Source organism: Artemia sp. Qi Xiang Cuo, chromosome 16 (assembly GCF_049724085.1).
Source record: "Artemia sp. Qi Xiang Cuo chromosome 16, ASM4972408v1, whole genome shotgun sequence".
In the NCBI taxonomy this organism is placed as follows: Eukaryota; Metazoa; Arthropoda; class Branchiopoda; order Anostraca; family Artemiidae; genus Artemia; species Artemia sp. Qi Xiang Cuo.
This window is the reverse complement of record NC_142809.1, coordinates 20,495,966-20,516,873: the sequence shown is the minus strand read 5'-3', so window position 1 is coordinate 20,516,873 and position 20,908 is coordinate 20,495,966. Positions and strand designations below refer to the sequence as shown.

At 35.7% G+C, this 20,908-nt stretch overlaps 1 protein-coding gene across 3 annotated transcripts in view; it reads left to right on the top strand.

The window, feature by feature from the left end:
* The window catches only part of LOC148942667 (inactive phospholipase C-like protein 1), a 440,344-nt gene that overhangs the window by 283,454 nt on the left and 135,982 nt on the right, over positions 1-20,908 (top strand). For all 3 annotated transcript variants that reach the window (XR_016143118.1, XM_089102764.1, XM_089102765.1), the window contains exons 12-13: positions 8,153-8,332; positions 15,949-16,127. Coding sequence is in view for 2 of the 3 variants with exons in the window: in XM_089102764.1 (XP_088958890.1) it covers positions 8,153-8,332; positions 15,949-16,127 (359 nt within the window). In the remaining variant the exon portion in view is untranslated. The remainder of the gene's footprint in view (positions 1-8,152; positions 8,333-15,948; positions 16,128-20,908) is intronic.

Sequence of the window (20,908 nt, the reverse complement as noted above, 5' to 3'; positions counted from 1 at the left end):
GCTCATTCAATTGAAAATTGGAGTAGCTTGTGCCCTTTTTAATAGTCAAAAGTGATTTGAAGGCAACTAACACCCCTTCCACGCCCACCATTCCCCGAAACATATCCAATCAAAATTTTGAGATAGCCATTTTGTTCAGCGTAGTTGATTTCCACATAGAACTTATGTTTTTGAGGAGGACACTCCCCGACAGCCTTCAGGGCAAGGGTTGTAAGTTATGCCCTGAGGGCATATAAGGTTTATATAGAAGGTGTTGTCGTAGAAACTTCAAAAAAGGATCATTTGATTGGAATTCAAAGGGCTAGTGCCCTTTTTAATAGTCGAATGTGATTGGACGGCAACTAACCCCCCACTCACGCCCATCTTTTCCCCAAACACATCCAATCAAAATTTTTAGATAGCCTTTTTATTCAACGTAGTTTTAAGTTCTGGAACTTAGGGCTTTGAAGATGACAGCCCACCTCCCACAGCACACAGTGAAAAGGACTGTAAGTTATGCCCTGGGGGCATATAGGTTTTTTATAGAACGCGTTGTCGTAGAAACTTCAAAAAGGGCTCATTCGATTGGAAATTGAAATGGCTAGTGCACTTTTTAATAATCGAAAGTGATTGGAAGTTAACTAAAACCCCTGCCACGCCCACCATTTCTACAAACACATCCAATCAAAATTTTGAGATAGCCATTTTGTTGCACGCAGTTTAAAGTTCAGAAATTCATTCCTTTGAGCAGGAGACTCCCCCCCACAATCTTCAGGACAAGGGTTATAAGTTATGCCCTGGGTGCATATAATTTTTTATTGAAATCTTTGTCGTAGAACCTTAAAAAAGGGCTCATTCGATTGGAAATTCAAAGGTCTAGTGCCCTTTTCAATATTCGAAAGTGATTTGAGGGCAACTAACCCCCTCTCACGCCCACCTTTTTCCCCAAACACATCCAATCAAAATTTTTAGATAGCCATTTTGTTCAGCGTAGTTGAACTCCAGATAGAAATTATGTTTTTGGGGAGGATAATCCCCCACAGCTCTAAGGGCAAGGGTTGTAAGTTATGCCCTGGGGGAATATAGGGTTCTTATAGAACGCGTTGTCGTAGAAACTTTAAAAGGGGCTCATTCGATTGTAAATTTAAATGGCTAGCACCCTTTTTGATAGTCGAAAGTGATAGGAAGGCAACTAACACCTCTTATACGCCCACCATTTTCCCAAACACATCCAATCAAAATTTTGAGATAGCTGTTTTGTTCCACGCAGTTTAAAGTTCAGAAATTTATACCTTTGAGCAGGACACTCCCCCCATAGTCTTCAGGGCAAGGATTATAAGTTATGCCCTGGGGGCATATAAGTTTTTATTGAAATCTTTGTCGTAGAAACTTGAAAAAGGGCTCATTCGATTAGAAATTCAAAGATCTAGTGCCCTTTTTAATATTCGAAAGTGATTTGAGCGAAACTAATTTGAGGGGCATATAGGGTTCTTACAGAACGCGTTGTCGTTGAAACTTGAAAAAGGGCTCATTCGATTGGAAATTGAAATAGCTAGCACCCTTTTTTATAGTCGAAAGTGATTGGAAGGCAAGTAACACCCCTTCCACAACCACATTTTCCCCCAAACACATCCAATCAAAATATTTCGATAGCCGTTTTTTCAGCGTAGTTGATTTCCTAATAGAAATTATTTTTTTGAGGAGGACACTCCCCCACAGCCTCAGGGCAAGGGTTTTAAGTTATGCCCTGGTGATATATAAGTTTTTATTGAAATCTTTGTCGTAGTCATTTTGTTCCACGCAGTTAAACGTTCAGGAAATTATACCTTTGAGCAGGACACTCCCCTCACAGTCTTCAGGGCAAGGGTTATGAGTTATGCCCTGGGGGCATATAAGGGTTTTATTGAAATGTTTGTCGTAGAATTTTGAAAAAGGGCTCATTCGATTGGAAGTTCAAAGGGCTAGTAGCCTTTTTAATAGTCGAAAGTTATTTGAGGGCAACTAACCCCCCTCTCACGCCCAAATTTTCCCCAAACAAATCGAATCAAAATTTTGAGATAGCCATTTTGTTTCGCGCAGTTTAACGCTCAGGAAGTTAAATCTTTGAGCAGGGCACTCCTCCCACAGTCTTCAGGGAAAGGGTTATAAGTTATGCCCTGGGGGCATATAAGTTTTTATTGAAATCTTTGTCGTAGAAACTTGAAAAAGAGCTCTTTCGATTGAAAACTCAAAGGGCTAGTGCCCTTTTAATAGTCGAAAGTGATTTGGGGGCAACTAACCTCCCTCTCACGACCACCTTTTCCCCAAGCACACCTAATCAAAATTCTTAGATAGCCATTTTATTCAAAGTAGTTGCAAGTTTTGGAAATTAGGTATTTAAGGATGACAACTCCTCCTCCCCCCCACAACCCTCAGGGCAAGGGTTGTAAGTTATGCCCTGGGGGCATGTAAGTTTTTTTTATAGAAAGCGAGGTTGTAAAAACATCAAAAAGGGCTCATTTAATTGGAAATTGAAAGGGCTGGTGCCCTTTTTATAGTTGAAAGTGAGTGAAGTGCAAAAAAAACCTCTTACGCCCACCATTTCCCAAACACATCCGATCAAAATTTTTAGATATCCATTTTGTTCAACATAGTCAAAAGTTCTGGAAATTAGGTCTTTTAGGATGATAATCCCCTCAGAGCCCTCAGTGCAAGGGTTGTAAGTTATGCCCTGGGGACGTTTTAGGTTTATATAGAAAGCTGTTTCAAAAATTTCAAAAAGGGTTAATTGTTTGAAAATTGAAATTGCCCTTTTTAATAGTCAAAAGTGAGTGGAGAGTAATTAACAACCCTGCCACGCCCACATTTTCCCCAAACACATTCAATCAAAGTATAAAGATAACTGTTTTGTTGAACGTAGTTGAAAGTTCTGGAAGTTATGGATTTGAGGATGACAACCCCCACGAGTCCCCAGGGCTAAGGTTGTAAGCTATATCCTGGGGGCATATATGGTTTTTATAGATAGGGTTGTCATAAAAACTTCAAAAGAGGCTCATTCAATTGGAAACCAAAGAAAGTCAGGCAGCGGAATCACTCAAATTTCTAATCACCGGCAATCACCTGCAGGTCTAATGGGCATTGTCGTTCATGAATTTTTTAATCATTTTTGTTTCTGCAATTGCCACAGAGACTATTTGTCTTGGCTTTACTCCAATTAGACTTTCATGTCGTTGATCACTTTGACCAAATTTTTCACTTGGACATCATACTCCAATTTGATCACTTTCCACATCAAATTCCAGAATAAAAATGTTTCAAAAGATTGGATGTTATATCATCTTGTATATAAAGATACAGTTTTTTGTCAAACATTGCATTATATTTTATGTTTTGTTAATTGCTAAAGGCACTACATATTGCAACTTCCATTAAAATAAACTCTTAAACGGCTTCCTACGTTGTTCCAGCTCCCCATTAACGGTGACAAAAAAAAAGAAAAATAGTGGAAGAAAAAAAATGAGGAAAAAAGACGATACACGAGTGCTACCATTACAAAAATGTGATTTTCCTTTTCTGGTAAAGGTCGGGTGTCACGAGTTTCCTGTATGGGGTTTATAGGAAGGGCAATTCTGAATGGTGTAGTTTTCGTTTTGATCCAACGCTATTTTAGAGGGGTTTTAGGCTAGTTTTTGAAGTTCCCGTAAATGGGTTTTCGAAATAACATTTTCCTGTTAAGACTAGTCAAAATGATAGTTACCCTTCCTGAATCAGCTACAATTGGCAATTTCTAATCACAAGTCAGTTTTTTTTAACGCGTTTTTAAATTTTTGGTTACTATTGGCTGTTGTTCTTTCTTTACTTGTTTGCAGTTATCGCTACAACCATGGCAGTCTTATACCAAGTATTTAAACTTTTGGTAATAAATATTATAAAACTGCTATCAAAGAATTATAATCAAATCAATTTATTTCCACCACTATCAACAAAAATTACAAGTTCAGTTCCCTAGAAGGACACGATTGTGTTCCGTATGGGAATACCAACTTATTTCCCTATCTCAGCCCTCCATCATACACACAGTCAAAATCATCAATCCATATTCACCTAATAGTCTAACCTCTCACCATAGCTAACTGAGTGACTACTTTAAACTTCCAAGAAGGAAAACTTAAGTTAAAAAGATGCGCTTTTCAAGCGAACAAAATGGATGAGTAAGAGTGAAATTCTGTAAGATAAATAATAATTATCTTCAGTTGTCCTATTCTACCAAACCTTGAAGAACGGATTTCTCTAGTATCGGCAGAACTTGACTTATAAATGCTGAAAAATAAATTTCCATTTTGCAGAAATTCCCTGAAACTAAAATAATTCTAAGCCAAGCTTCTTTTTTTCCTTAAATAGTACCCATGATAGCTTGAAGGACTCCTAGTCTTGAGATTATCACGTGGATGAAAAAGCTACATTGAATGTCCAGTTTTTAGCTTAACTGCACTAATAAGGTGTTCTAAAAGAACGTATAGCGATTATAATAGAAGCTTTATGTGTTCAAGGACAATTGATCTTTGAAATTTTATTGATATTGTTTGTTTGTCATGCCTATATAGATGCTGCTGATGATGTGAAGTAATGGAATCATAAACATAACGAGAATTTTCTTTCGTATTTACATTCATCTTTGCTTTCAAATCAATATCTATTGTATGGTGTGTATTTGTCTTTCTAACTTAGAGGTTTAGTCAAGGGATCTTAAAGGCTTGCATATTTGTACATTTTTTTGACAATTTTATAAATCCTTTAGTCAAATCAAAGAGTTCTGTAAAACCTCATCAGGGTTGGATCTGATATCGTGGGGGTATTAAAAAGATATTTCATTTTGCATGACCGTAAAAACGTTCAACCATCACCAATCGGTAAATAATTTTTTTACCGCAGAAGTTTTAGTTTGGCAACATCAACATTTAAAGAAATCTTCAACTAATGTAACTCGCCCAAAATTACTCACCCATTAGACATCTAGTTATTCTCTTATACCAACCTTAATCGGCAACCTCAAACTATGAATGTAGGATGCAATGATGTATTAGAAAATAAAATAACGTATAGGATATGACTGTGACAAGTAGCTACATGGACGAGAATCTAGACAAAAGGATAGCAAATCATAAAAGAAGACTTTAAGCAAAATAGTTTTGATATTAAAATAGTTGACACATGAATACACATTTTACCATGTATTCATTTGCAGCTAATGTTCATTCAAATGTACGAAATATGTTAATGTAAATAAATATTGTTTTATATAGCTTATTGCCTTATATAACGAAATCTTTTTACTGGTATCTGCTAGGAAAAATGAGGTATACTACTAAACCTAGTCAAATAGTAGCAAAAATAAATAAAAAAAAAACATGAAAAGGCAAAAGATTTCAACATAGATGGGCCGTACATAGTATGGTCCTTATGGCCCATATATGAATGATCTTTACTCGTGCCCTGTGTGTCGAGATAAGGGTGAGGATCTGCTTCACTTCATGGCTCTTTGTCCTGAATTACAGGATTCAAGAAAAAAAAATATTTTCTATAGTTTGGGGTAAGGTCAGTGGTCGGTCTCAGTAATAGGACAAAAAAAGGATAGCATATTATATTAAATTGGGAATGGTCCATAGAGATAGATTTTTTTTTTAAGGGAGTAGTGTGCTCAAAGTATTCTGTGGTTCGAAGAGATTTCGTTTAATTATGTATGTTAGTCTAATGGTATTGCGTGCTTTATTCAGCACTTTTTTTATTTATGGTAAAGTAGTGACACAAAATTCTGAATATTAAAATTGTTTTCTTCCAGCGGTGCCAATTAATGAAAATGTAGTGGGGGGAAGCAAAATGTACTTCCAAATCTAGGTGGATAATTTTGTTGTTTTTTCAGTGGGTATACAAAAAATAGTCTTTTTCAATGAAAATACCAAAGGAGGCATTTTTTACCCCTGGTGGGGGGGGGGGGGCAGGTAATTTCTTTTTCCTACTGGCGCTCCTTTTTCCTTCCATAATAAAGAGCTGAAAGAAAAATCTCAATCCTTTCGTTTTTTTTATTTTATGCCTGGCAACAAGAATTTTTCCCCTTGATTTTAATCAAACAGTTCGTGGTAACGAACTGTAAGTAAGGAGCGACCCGGCTCAATGGTAACCGAAACTCTAAACAACGGAATTTTTGTACCAATAGATACATCAAAAGAATCAAATTTTAATTCTGATTTCAAATATATAAGTTTCATCAAGTTTAATATTACCAATCAAAAGTTACGCGCCTGAGAAAACTTGGCTGATTTTCGAAAAAAGGGGGAAAGACCCCTAAAAGTTATAGAACCTTAATGAAATTTGCACCATCATATTCAGCGTATCAGAGAACCTTATTGTAGAGGTTTCAAGCACCTATCCACAAAAATGTGGAATTTTCACTTTTTTGCCAAAAGAAAGATCACGGGTGCGTGTTTATTTGTTTTTTTTTCCCCAGGGATGATCGTATTGACCCAATGGTCCTAGAATATTGTAGGAGGGCTCATTGAAATGGAAATTAAAAGTTCTAGTGGCGTTTTTAAGTGACCAAAAAAAATGGAGGGCAACTAGGCCCCCTCCCACGCTCATTTTTTTTCTCAAAGTCACCCAATTAAAATTTTGAGATAGCCATTTTGTTCAGCATAGTCGAAAATCTAATAAATATGGCTTTTACGATGACTTAATCCCTCACCGTCCCCAGGGGACGGGCTGCAAGTTATGAAATTTGCCCATTGCTTACATATCGTTGTGGTTATTGGGAAGTATACATACATTTTCAGGAATGCTTTTTTTCTGGTGGGGGGGGGGGCTGTAGGCAGGGCTTACTCGGGAGAATCTTTCCGTGGAGGATGTTTCTTTGGGGCAAGGGACATTTCTATGAAGGGGACGCCAGATTTCCAAGCATTATTTAAAACACGATCAGAAATTAAATTAAAAAAAACCAGTTTTTTCAACTGAAAGTAAGAACCAACATTAGAACTTAAAATGAACATAAATTATTACGTATATGAGGGGGTTCTCCCCCAAGTCAATAACTCGCTCTTTACGCTACAGTTTTTTTAGCGCTTTCAAAATAGCTATCTATTCTCATTAAACGGCCTTTGTGATTCAGGGGTTTGTGAATTAAATTTTTGTTAAACTTTTAACGTATAGAGCGTGGTATTGACTAAGGGGAGAGCCCAATAATATACTTAATAAAATATACGTATTAAAAAAAAAATAATGAAAAAAACAAGCGAAACGGCTCAATAGTAATAAAAACTTTTAAAAACGGAACTTTGATGTCAATAAATGCAGAAAAAGAATAGACTTATAATGCTGATTCTAAATATATGAATTTTATTAAGTTTAGTATTACTCATCAAAGGCTACGAGCCTGAGAAAATTTACCTGATTTTTTACGGAGGGGGGAAATATCTCCTAAAAGTTAAAGCAATTTATTGAGAATCAAACAGCTAGATTTAGCGAAGCATAAAAATATAGAACAGATGTTTCAAACTCATATCTGCAAAAATCTGCCATTGTGTATTTTTTGCCAGAAGAAAAATATACGAATATAGAAGTTCGTTACGTAAGTTAATTTGTAAATTACGTCAGAACCAAATTTAGAGACAGCCATTTAGCGAAAGAAAAGTAAATTTTTTTGAAAATTTTGTTTATTTATTCAATGCCGGCGAGCCAAAATAAAAGCTGCATTAACTAAAAAATCATCAGAAATTAAATAAAAAAAACAAGTTTTTTAAACTGAAAGTAAGGAGCGACATTAAAACTTAAAACGAACAGAAATTATTCCGTATATGAAAGGGGCTGTGCCCTCCTCAACGCCTCGCTCTTTACGCTAAAGTTTTTATTGTTTAAAAAAAGAGTTGTGAGAAAGTTAAACTTTAGCGTGAAGAGCGAGGCGTTGAAGAGGGCACAACCCCTTTCATATACGGAATAATTTCTGTTCGTTTTAAGTTTTAATGTCGCTCCTTACTTTCAGTTTAAAAAACTTGTTTTTTTTATTTAATTTATGTAAGGTACAGTATAGGATACGCAAAGAACTTGATTAATTGTACGACTAGGAAAGGGAATGGGTTTATAATAAAGGGAATAACGGAATAAGTGAAATTGTTGATTCCTGATAACTTTTGATTTGAAATTTCAGAGCCCTTGTGGATGGCCAACTCATTAAGCGAAGCTCAGGCAAATCGTCTTATAAACAATAATCCAGAAGAGCTCACTGCACACTCAAAAACATTCCTTACGCGTGTTTTCCCGAATGGAAGTCGTGTTGACTCGTCAAATTTCAATCCACAAGATTTCTGGAACTGTGGAATCCAAATGGGTAATCCTTTTTCTATTTTCCAATGTTCTAATAGGCTAAGGGTTATAGTAGGAAGGTCTGAAGTTTTAGGTGAGAGAGTTACAGGCGTGGAGTAAAATAGTAGGGTACTTGGTGTTGTACTTACTATATAAAACTATGGTTTCTCCTCACCGACTCTTCAGAACAAACTCGGGAAGGCTCCTATAGTGTCAGATATTCAGTACAGGTACTTATGTAGGAATTTATATGGGGAGGGGGTTGCTGTACACTGTCTTTAAGTAAATCAAAAATAAAAGTAGATTTTAAGCCAAATATTTGAAATTATTGGAAAAAGTATTGATGTTTAAATGCTGAGGGGGTGGGGCGTGGCCTGCCCCCCCCCCCCCAAATAAAAATCTAGTAATTTTTTATGACTTTGCTTGTAATTTCTAAAAAAAAAAAAAAATTTTTATTTTAATAATTTGCTCCTCCCCCAAATAAATCTCTGCACGAGCACCCTATGTAAATTACTAGTGGGAACTTTCAGAACATGATGAAGAAAAACTTACCAACGTATTTCTAGTAATCATAAGACAGCACTAACACTGTTTAAGAGTCCTTACCTCCCAAAGAAAGACTCACCGTCAGGAGCAGTTGGACACCCTCCTGGTGTGGGAAGAAGCGTGGTCTATGAATTTTACCGAAACTCTCTGAAATTTTACGATACTTTCCCTATATGTTACCCAAAATATCAAGATTTAAGTTTCTTAGAAGAAGCTTAAATCTTGGAAGGATTTCTGGATTCACGCTTCTGAGTGCTTGATTGGCAAACTTTTGTTTTAGTGGAGAATAAATTACGTTCCCTCCAGTGTAGTATATGCTACAGTGTACTCATTCGTTATTTTGTATTTTAGCGGAGAATACCATACACTCGCCACTATTTCAATATTCTAATATAAGAGCGGTGAGTTTACTACGCAGAAACTCTCAAGATCTAGAGTACAAAAGTAGCAGCTTTCTTCTTGATTAGGTTTGATATAACGTTTATTAAAATAATTTTGAACTGTATCTTCTTAAATTTTTAAAGATCTTCTAAAAGTCATGGTGTCAAAAAAAGTTGAAGTAATATTCATCTGAAACACCATAAAAGGGACAATTCGCTAAAAATGAAATAGCTTACTGGTTTGTAAACTGTTCATTTGAAACCCCATCTGTCTTACTAGCCCCCCTTACGAAGGGAACAAACATAGAATTTCTCCTGACCATAAATTTGATAAAAATAATGTTTTCACTGTTTCTAGTGAATACTATTTTATTGATTAAAATATTTGGGGCAACGTTTTCCCTAAAATAATGCGAATTTGTAGCTACCTGTGAACATCATTTACTATAAACACACAAACGCACAATTTTGAATTTAAAGAGAGTATAATTTCTCCGGGAACTTTCAAACGTTCCTCTCCCATTGAAAATTTCTGCAAGCTTACTGTCCTTTATTGCAATTTCGGGTGGGGGGGGGGCCTTTGCTTTTATCTCCCTAGGTCTCCTATCTTTCAGTTAACAACGTTGGCCAAACACATGAACAAAACTTTGTCATAAGGATAGCAGAAAAGATGTAGAGGCCAGAGTCTGGCTAGTTTTAATATTTCATTCTTCCATTGTAGAAGTTCATTTCTTAAAATTTTGGTGACTCCTGGTTAACGGTGAAACCTGAAAACAAAATTAATTCAATATATATCTTTTTCCTATCTCTATGAATTCTGCTTTACCATGTTTACACTGTGGGTATCATTTGTATAAATATTTCATGTACACAGGGCTTTTATTGACCTGAGTGAGTCTTGCGAATTAAAACTAGGCTAAAACAAAGTTTGTTTATAAATTCCAGTTTGGAAACAACGTTGTTGTTTGTAGTCCTTAACTTGTAGCTGTGCAAGAGCCTTGTTATTGCACTTCGTTTTAGGTGTAAACTCTCTCTGAGTCATCAAAGAACTTCGTTCACGCTGCTTTCAAAAGTCTTGTTTTCAAAGTCAATTTAGTAGTCGTATTAGAAGTTGAATAAATATTTACCTGAAAGAATGTTTTGATGTCTGGCATTTCTTTTTTTGCCGAAACCCCCCTTTTGCTTCCATCATGTATAAATATTTTCAACTGCGTTTACGGAATTCCTGTTATGCTTAGGATTTGAAGGTGTTACTATGCTAGAATTGGCGAAGGATATTCACAATGTTAGTCAGTAAGACCTTGAACTTCAGAAATATAAAATCTCAAAATGCACCCGAAAAGTGGCCATGCCTATAATTTCCAAGGACATCGAGGTGTTATTGGAAAGAGGCAAAGGAGTTACTATTCCTTCTGAAAATTGACGTAGGAGGCTTTGTCGACAAGTATTTAAGGTTTTATTTCAGAGTGATGAAACCAAATGAGAAGTAGCAATGGAAGGTATGCAGGATTCAAGATGCTATCAATGGAAATAAAATTACATTGTCAAGCTCTAATCCCTTCCCCCACCATCCCCCAAACAAAAGCTTTTTAAAAATTAAACAATTACAATCTCCTTCCTGAATTATAACCATGCGTTGGTACGGTAACAACTGTCGCACTGCAAAATATTCATTTAAATTTAGATATCTTTTGATAAGTTTGGCCTAAGTCCCACAATGAGGTAAATCTGGCTTGGAAGTGCTTTATGCTTTTCTGTAACTATAATACAGTATATAATGTACTCGATTCTTAGCACTTTCATACCCTAGCTAACCTGAAAACATTCTTGAAAAACCATTAGTACTTGTATTTCTTTCTCAGGGGCTACATTACTTACCATAATAATCACAAAATAATTATATACTCACTTTCTAAAATATTATATATCATATTGCTCGATATTTTCTGGCAATAGATTTTTCTTGTCTCCTACCATCCCTTTAAATATACAAGACAAATTTTATTTGTCCATATAAGGGATTAACAAATACTATCAGCTTAAATGTTTATGAAGCAGTTGGACATTCTCCCAAGGGAATTGATAGATTTAAAGTCAAAATAAATATTTTTTTTAGAAAGCCATGGAAACAATGACTTTTCTTAGTTTTTATTAAAGAAATTAGATGTTTTTGATAAAGACCCTATTGAGGGGGAAGAAGCACTTACTAGAATTAGCGTTTGTATATAAAAAAAATTCGGATATTCATTATACATGTGAATTTTACGACCATGTGCGTATCCAATGAAAGCTTGGAGCCTACCAACATCCTGAAGTCTTAAGATTTGTATATAATTTTATTTGGTGATCACATGTTGGACCTATTATTTGCTGCGTTGACAAAATATGGCTCCAATTTCTTCGAAATTTACCCCTCTCTCTCATAATCTTGAATCGTACTTATTCATAACGTTTTGAAAAAAAAACGAAAAAATGATTCATTTCGATTTATTATTTTTTTTAGAAATTATGAATACAGAAGTTGAAAGGTTACAAAGACGTTGTCATGTAGCAGACGAATTGATATTTTTCTACACTAGATATTGTCCATGATATTTTTCATCACATAGGCCATTGTTTACAAAAAGAACAACATAAAATCATGAATTAACAAATAAAATTATGAAAATGATGTAAAAGCGTTGATTTTAGTAGAGTTGATTTCTTAGCGTCATATGACTTGTTCCATGTTCATCTTTTTCTTGTCTCCCATTGTTGAGAAAATCTTCACAATTACTGTTTAAAAATTGGATACAGTTAGATTTAGTGTTTTGCATTTCACCAGATCTTATTTATAATGTTTAACGAAATTACCTTGTTAAAACTATTAACAACTCATTATAGCAGCCTGTCAATTGAGGCCATGACAGCTGCGCACACCTCTCACCCAACCCAATCTGCCCAAAGCCTTAATTTTACTCTCACCCATGACGTTTCAATTACCTTTAATTTTTGTTTCATGGGCTCTTCCTACCACAATTGGGGATTGACATACTTTTCCGTTGTCTTCGTATGGATGGCCTAAAAGCACGCTATTTGGTCATATATCATTCCTCCAGCTTTAAAAAATGACCTAGTCTGCTTCCTTTCTTTCGTGATAGCCCTCAAAAGTGGGACGGAGTCACATTTAGTTACATTTTTGTACTTCATTGTAGTATGTACGGTCAGCCTAACGAGTGCCTAAACTCCTCAGGAAACTATCCTCGTGAACTCTCTAAAGCTCCGGGGGAAACCATCTAGTACATCTTCTTCAATCTTTCGAAGTGCTCACTTTTCAGAGCCATAAGAACTTTACTAAGGTCCTTACCGTGGGATCCACCAATCGCAGTTCAAAGAATGATCTTCCTATTATTTCAAGTTTCTGTTAACTACAGGAAATTACCCTGCGCTTTGGCTATTCTACTTTCCACAGCTTCGCAACATCCACCTTCCTTACCAATAATACTACTCAAGTAAGTGAAGGTATTTACTTTATCGATTATCTCTTACCTATTATCACCTCTTCATCCTTATTAAACTCCAAGTCAAAGCAGCTTAGTATCCTTAAATTCCACTTTCAAATCTATTCTCATACACTGAGTCCTCATAATATCCAAATGTACTGTCATATCGCTAATGCTTTTATCTAAGAAACTCAAAATCATCTACATAGTCCAAGCATAGGTAAAGTTTACCTTCTCAATTGACGCTATGTTCTCCATAAATCTTTTCTGTGTTCCTTCGTACAAAGTCCATGAAAATAGCCTATATAATACAGAATAAGACACAACCCTGCTTAACCGCTTATTGGATGAGTTCTATTCCGAAAAATTCCACTACCTTCAAGGGCTCCAGGTGCAACCATTCTGATACGATTAGCCGTGAGTGTAACCATGTGGGTATTATTGCCCACGATGACAGTCATCTGGGAGCCATTATATAAGCATTAAAAAAGTTGATTGTAGCGATTGAAGTCAGAACAATTGCAATTGTAGCAGTACTACTTACTTTTACCTGAGTTAAGCCAAGAGCTAGATGGCAGCTTTCCCTGGTGTGAAGACGGGGTGAACAGTAGAATTCCATTGGAAGTGGAAATTCGCTATTGGAATGATTACTCCTTGCCAGCCTTCGTCCTATGGGTGAATACACCAGTGAAAACTTCCAATTTGCTCCATGTCTGCTTTGACAGTTCGTTCTCCTGTTAATTTGTCCATCTCGGCATTCTACCAGTCAGGAAGGTGCTTGCAAAGGAGTACCTTTTTGCAAGGTTTGCCAACTACCCCTTGCAGAGGTAGTTGGTGGTAGGCGGAGTAAGTGGCCGTATTATCTTAGAGAACGAGCTTCTACTTGGGTGGAGAGATTAGCTAACTTGAAGGTGCTCAGGATCTCAGTATTTCAGATCTTGTCATACAATTTGAAGCCTTCAACTCGACGCAGGTGTGTAGTTTGCATGGCATCAACCTTTCTTAGCTGTGTCTGGGTTATCGGCCACGTCTCAGAAGAGTACAGCTTGATGCTTGAGACTGTGGCGTTGAAGATACGGGATTTTGTAAGGCGACTAATTTGCGGTTTGTGGAAGACTGCTCTCAGAAGCCGTCCGGATACAGAGTTTGCCTTGGCTGATCTGGCTAAGATTTCAGCGTCAAATTGTGGCATTGGATGATATAATTGATCCGAGATAAGTGAACTGCCTTACCACGTCAACAGCTTGGCCGTTGATCGCAACAGTTAAGGGTGATACCGATGCGGTCTTTTCTATGGGCATGATTTTCGTTTTCTTCCAGTTGATTTGCAGCCCAACTCCGGAGGCAGTGGAAGAGAGTGTCTCGAGTGCAGGCTTAAGTTGATCGAGATTTTCGCTAAAGACCGCTACATTGTCGGCAAAGTTAATATCAGCCAAAGTTTTTCCGGCGGAACGAACTCAATTAAAGCTATGTAAGCTTTCTTATTGAATTCCAGTGTCTTCCCAACGATCATTCTGACCGTATGAATATGTTCAGTTGTTGATCTTCCTGGCATGAATCCGACTTGTTAGGGGCGGCGCAAAGCATGTAGGAAACTTATTGCACCTTCCAACAGGAGCATTGCAAACAGCTTTCCAGGAACAGAGAGTAGGGTGATACCACGGTGGTTGCTGCAATCCGTCTTGCTGCCCCTGCGCTTAAACACTGACACGATGATTCCCTTCTTCCAGTCTTACGGTATAACTTCAGTGCGCCAGATTACGCTGAACGCCATCTGTAATCAAAGTATCATTGCAGAGCCGCCCGTAGAAAGCTGCGGAGAGAGTCTCCCTAATTTTGCTAAAAATAGTTGCGACTAACCCAATTCTCTTTGGATCACTTGAGTTGTACTTAATGAAACAGTGTCTGGAGTAAATCAGAAGCTGGGTCATAGAACTAAGCGTAGGACACTAAAAACCACAGTAACCACAGTTGTGATATTCAGTTCTGAAACGGTCGGTGCTTGGGAAAATTGCAGAAGTTAGATTGAAAGGTATTGACTAGGAATAATTGTTGGTACTCGTCCGAGTGACTCTCATGAAACTTGCATCTGTGTGAAAAAATGAGACAATTTATTGGGTGGTTGAACGCAACTATTCTGACAGTACAAAAACAGAAAATTAATCAAGGCCAAGTAAAACAAATGAGACAATACAAAACAAATATAACAAAAACAATAAAAAAAAATGAGACAATTTATTGGGTGGTTGGAAACAACTATTCTGACAGTACAAAAGCAGAAAATAAATCAAGGCCAAGTAAAACAAATGAGACAATACAAAACAAATATAATAAAAACAATAAAACAAAAATGAAACAATTTATTGGGTGGTTGAAAGCAACTATTCTGACAATACAAAAACAGAAAATAAATCAGGGCCAAGTAAATCAAAATAAAGCCTCAATGTCCCAACTCTCACATACTGAATCCTAAGAAGGTGTATCTACTAGCAATAGGAAAATAAACAAGATATGGATTCTACTGAGAAGTGAGTTACAAAATTACGGTAAAACCAACGAAACACTGATCTTATATTTATTTCTACAGTACGTATTTCTATTCCATAGTAAAGTATAGTGTAGAAATCTTGTTTCTACAAAGCATTTTACTTTTATCCCCAAAAATTGTTTTTAGCTACAAAAGAATTGTAAATGTTGGCCTATTTTTTTCAATTTTATCAATAAAGAGGGGAAATAGTATTTAAAAGTTTAATATAAGCAGGCTTTAAAAGCGGAATGCAAAACTTTAGAACATCTAACTGCTCAAAAATCACTATTAAGTAAAGAAATTAGCTAACTTAGTTTTCATAATTTTTATTTAAATTTTTTAAATCTTGGAGTTAAATGATTCCAAATTTTTTCCAACAGTATTTTGTCTTTGGGAAAAATTCGCTAAAATTTTTTAGATACTGTATTGTGGCGATTCATGGGAAAAGATTTGCTAACAAAAACGATTTCAAACAACTTTATTATGACGATGCCACGAGAGGCTCGGTGAAAGGCCACTAGGGGCTCACAAGGGAATGCCAAAGGAATACGAAGAAATAACATAAATCTGATTGGGAAATCACAGCAAACGTTAAACGTGAGTAGCAACGTAAAATCGTTTCTTAGGATCTGATTGATTTCCGATTTGTTTGCCGAAAGAAAATAAATTACATTTTTCTATATTTCCCGTTTAAAATTGGTTTTAGTGGCTCTTCATTTTCAAACACCGGGAACAAACATGGATCTCTATGACGGTAGGTTTAGACAAAATGGTGGCTGTGGATACGTCTTGAAGCCTTCAGTAATGCGGGACAATATACCAATCTTTCCAGCTGTCAGTAAGGACGTTGTACCTGGTGTAGCTCCTCAAGTGCTGAGATTAAAGGTAGGTTGAGCTTTAATCTCTTTCTCTCTTTTTAAGATATTATCTCTTTTAATTATCATTTTATTTTATTAGGAGATGGCTCTTATCCCCTTATTCTTTTTTTTTATAAGATATTATCTAGCAAATTTAAATTTCAATCTCTTTAAATGAATAAGTTGTTTTCAGCTGTTCGTTTGGGGTCTATCCAATAACAATTCGTTCCGACATTTTTTTTTTTTTTTTTTTTTTTTTTTTTTTTTTTTTTTTTTTTTTTACAGAGAGTGTGATTTAAATTCGGTTGGGCAATTTGAATTTTTTTTTGGAAACTCATAAGCTTATATATTACTTTGAAGTAAATATCGATTATGAAAGAAGTCTTCCTCCACAAATTTTTTTTAAACTGAAAGTAAGGAGTGACACTAAAATTTAAAACGAACAGAAATTATTTCGTATATGAAAGGGGCTGTCCCCTCCTCAACGCCTCGCTCTTTACGCTAAGGTTTTTTATTGTTTTAAAAATAGAGTTGTGAGAAGGAATCAAACTTTAGCGTAAAGAGCGAGGCGTTGAGGAGGGGACAGCCCCTTCATATACTGAATAACTTCTGTTCGTTTTAAGTTTTAATGTCGCTCCTTACTTTCAGTTAAAAAAAAGTTATTTTTTTATTTAATATCTGAACGTTTTTAAATTAATGCAGGTTTTGATTTTGGCTCACCGTGCATGAACAATTAAAACGAAATTTGCATATTAATTTTACTTTTTTTGGCTAAATGGTTTTCTCAAAAGTTGTTTAATTTTATCTAAGAACGTTTTTATTAGTAATAAATATACGTAACTTACGAATTAACTTATGTAACGAACTTTTATATTCGTAAATATTTATTACGTATATTAAGGGGGTTCGCTCCCCTAGTCAATACCTAACTCTTTACGCTAAAGTTCGAATTTCTTTTTCCAATTCTTTAAGAATGACCCCTTAATCACAAAGGCCGTTAATTAGAATAAATAGCTCTTATGAAAGTACTGCACACTTTAGCGTAAAGAGCGAGGTATTGACTAGGGAGTGAACCCAATAATATACGTAATAGTTATTGTTCGTTTTAAGTTTTGATGTTGAAAAGTTTTCAGTTAAAAACTTGTTTTTTATTTAATTTCTGATCGTTTTTTAAATAATGCTAGGAAATCCGGCGCCCCCTTCATAGCTGTGTTCCTTCCCCCGTGAAAACTTCCTCCATGAAAAAATCCTCCCAAATAACCCCCGATCCACACACCCCCCTAAATACCAGAAAACATTCCCCGTAAAGCGTCTGTATACTTCCCAAATAAAGGAGCCCTCCTGCGATATTCTAGGATCACTGGGTCGATAAGATCACCCCTGGTGAAAAAAAATCAAATAAAAAAAAATAAACACGCGTCCGTGATCTTTCTTCTGACGAAAAATACAAAATTCCACATTTTTACAAATAGAAGCTTGAAACCTCTACAGTAGGGTTTACTGATATGCTGAATCTGACGCTGTGATTTTCATTAAAGTTCTATTAGTTTCCCTCCTTTTTTCGAAAATAAGCCAAATTGTCTCAGGCGCGTAACCTTTGATGGTTTTGAACTAAACTTGATGAAACTTATATATTTGAAGTCAGCATAAAAATCTGATTCTTTTGATGTATCTATTGGTATCAAAATTCCTTCTTTTTAGAGTTACGGTTACTATTTAGCCGAGTCGATCCTTACTTACAGTTCGTTACCACGAACTGTTTGATATTGGCAATATGTTCATACAGATGAAACTAGATTTACGCTTCCTGGGAAATTTAAAGCAGTGTAGCAATATTTTGGCTGTGGAAATACGAAATGCGGGAAGTGACAGTTTCAAAAATGTCCAGGAGAAGAAAAAAACTTTTTCGGAAATATACCTCCATGTCTCTTTCGAGCTCTAATCGTGCCTTTCTGGCCATCTTATGGTGGGACTTATGGGACAATCTTCGTGGCTTTTGCAGAGTCATGCATTTTAAGCTTTTTGGTGGACAAAACTGGTTAAAATTTGGCTATAGCGCCGAGGGTATGCGGTCAGGATACGAGAACGAAAGGGGTGTGTGCATTCTGGCTAAACCAATCGATCGGGCGTGCCTGATTTTAGTAAAATGGACGTATAACTCATTTTTTACTGATATGTCACATAACACATTTTGTCCCTCCACAACTGCAAAGTTCTTATGCTCAAATTCTAAAATATATCTAAGCTAATGCTGTGCTATTCAGCCCCCCAAAATAGAACCTAGGCCAATCTATGTTGTCATTTACAAAAAAATACTCCAGAGAGGGGTCCAGGGCTTAAAAACTCAAAAACTATTCTAACTCTCATATACTAAACAATTTTTTTTATCCTCCTTTGAGAGAAAATGGTTCTTAGAAGATTTCCAGCGGAATGCTCTCTTTACATTTCTTTATGTTTGCAGCTATTACATTGTTACGACAAGCACTGAGTGCTTACAGTTTTTGGTGAAAATAAACAAATAAATTAAATATGTGGACGAAAGACAATCCCAAGTTCAACTTAAATTACAAATAAGTTATAACAAGAAAAGAGAATATACGTATTATCATGAATTTCTTAGATTTCCTCAGATGGAGGGTGACTTTTTCCTAATGCCGTATCCATGATTTTTTTTCTGAGAGAGTGTTACTAATTTTTTTTTTTTTGCGGGGGGGGATTACGCAAAAACACCTAGAAAAACGCAAACAAAATTTGTTTATGTCCATTTTTGTTACGTTTTTACGACCCGGACAAACATTTCAAAACAGTTCAAACCCCCTACCCCTCCCCCTGGATACGGCCTTGCTTTTTCCGAAACTCCAAAGAAAAAAAATGCTAAAAATTAGAAACTTAAGCATGATCTTGCGATTAAAACTAGAAAAATGAATATTCGTTTATTTTCAGTTAATTTTAATGATTCCAATATCAGAGATGAGCGAGATAAAAAGTTTAAACTAGTCAAAATAGCCTTGAATAAAAGAAGATTTAACATCGCGTTTCCATATCCATTGATCAGAATTCCATTTAGAAATTAGCGTAAAATTTATAATTTTGTCTTTATTAATTCTTCCCCAACTCCGGTTTGCATGAATTTGGCTTATAATGGGGAAAATGTCGTTGTTTGCCCGGGGATCCCTAGTTCTGATACCTACTAATGTAGGCACAGATATTTGAAAGTGAAGTAGATTTATTACCGTCTTCTATTTTTATCTAAAAAATCTCTCTTAAGTCCCTCCGTCTTAAGATTATCTTTATAACTTTTGTTCCTAAGACGGAATAAATGCGGAAGATGCGATCATATGGGCACTTAAGTTTCTATAATGACTAAAGAAGCGTAATAGAACATTATTTTTTCTTTTAGAGGGCAAAGCAGTACGAAAGATTTCTTAATTGGAAATAGAAAATTGAGACTATGTTTCTTATTAAAGATGAAAGACAGTGTCTTTTTGTTTTGTGTTTTTATCCAAGAAACTAAAAATTTAAAGGGCCAAGCGAAGTGAATAATTACTATTGAGTTTACTCCTGGGCAACACGGCCTGTGGAGAAATGGGAACAGAAATTAACCTTATCCGAAGGGGATAGATCCTGATGACAACAAATTTGTTCTTAATGGTTCATTAGCTTCAAACTAATTGAGAGCTTAGAGAAGGTAAAGCAAAAAAGAAGAAGTTCCTTTGTCGTAATTGTCGGCGCTGAGTTGGGCTGAGCCGCGTGTTCCTTATCTCCAGTGCAAGCACAAGTGATGCAATAGTGATGCCATGAAACAGAAAAATTAATCTTAAAGAACTAAGATTTGTCCAGAATCGTCTAATAGATCATTAGATCGTATTGTATAAGGTTGATTTTATTTAATTATCTGATTCCCCCTGAAGCTGAAGTGTCATTTGAACTTTCCTGTGTACAATATATCTTGAACAGCTTCTGTTTTGTTATAATGTTCAAAGAATAAAGTAGTACTTATAGCTCCAGGACAATTATTTTTCGATGTCAGTATTTTCGTAAAAATCACTCTGGTTTTATTTGTCTTACAAGCGTAAGTAAAATTTATAAATGTTGTTTTCTTTTTAAATACATATCTTTGAAAAGTATAGAAAATAAATCGAAGGATTAATTCACTGGTCCATCAGTCCAAAGAATTAATAATTTAGTTGTAAATAAATCTATTTTTCTCAAATTCAGCGAAACTCAAGAGAAATGAAACCTATTTAAGATAACTATTTTTTTTCGATAAAGGTCAAATGACTCTCATGCTTTTCAGGGGCGTGGCGAAGGGGCAGCAACACCAATTCTATTTATGGTAATTTTGATAGTAATTCATTTTGATTGCAATTCATGTTTGTTTCAAGATTGACATCTTACATGCATAAGCTAAATTCTGCTCATTTTAAGCTTTACGTGCTTTCAAAGATAAACCTGTTTTTGTAAGCCAAATTCTAGTTGTCTTAGAACAACCGAAAAACTATCTATGTACCGTGGTAGTTTCAGAGGTCATATTTTCACGCGATGAGGTATTCGTCTTCAAATGTATATGCAGCGAATGCATAATAATCCGTTATTATTAGCTCATTATACAGTTTTGTATAGTTGCGCCCCAACTATCAGGGGGAGCTAGTTGCATCTTTCCTGAGGAGAGAAGGGAGAACTCCTGAAGTCTCAAAACTTGTATTTTTAGATCCATTTTTCACACTTGCTTTGAGAGCTCAGAGCAATACCAAAGAGGATTTTGCTCCCAGACTGCTGTTGATTCGGATAGTTAGGCTATATCTTGGA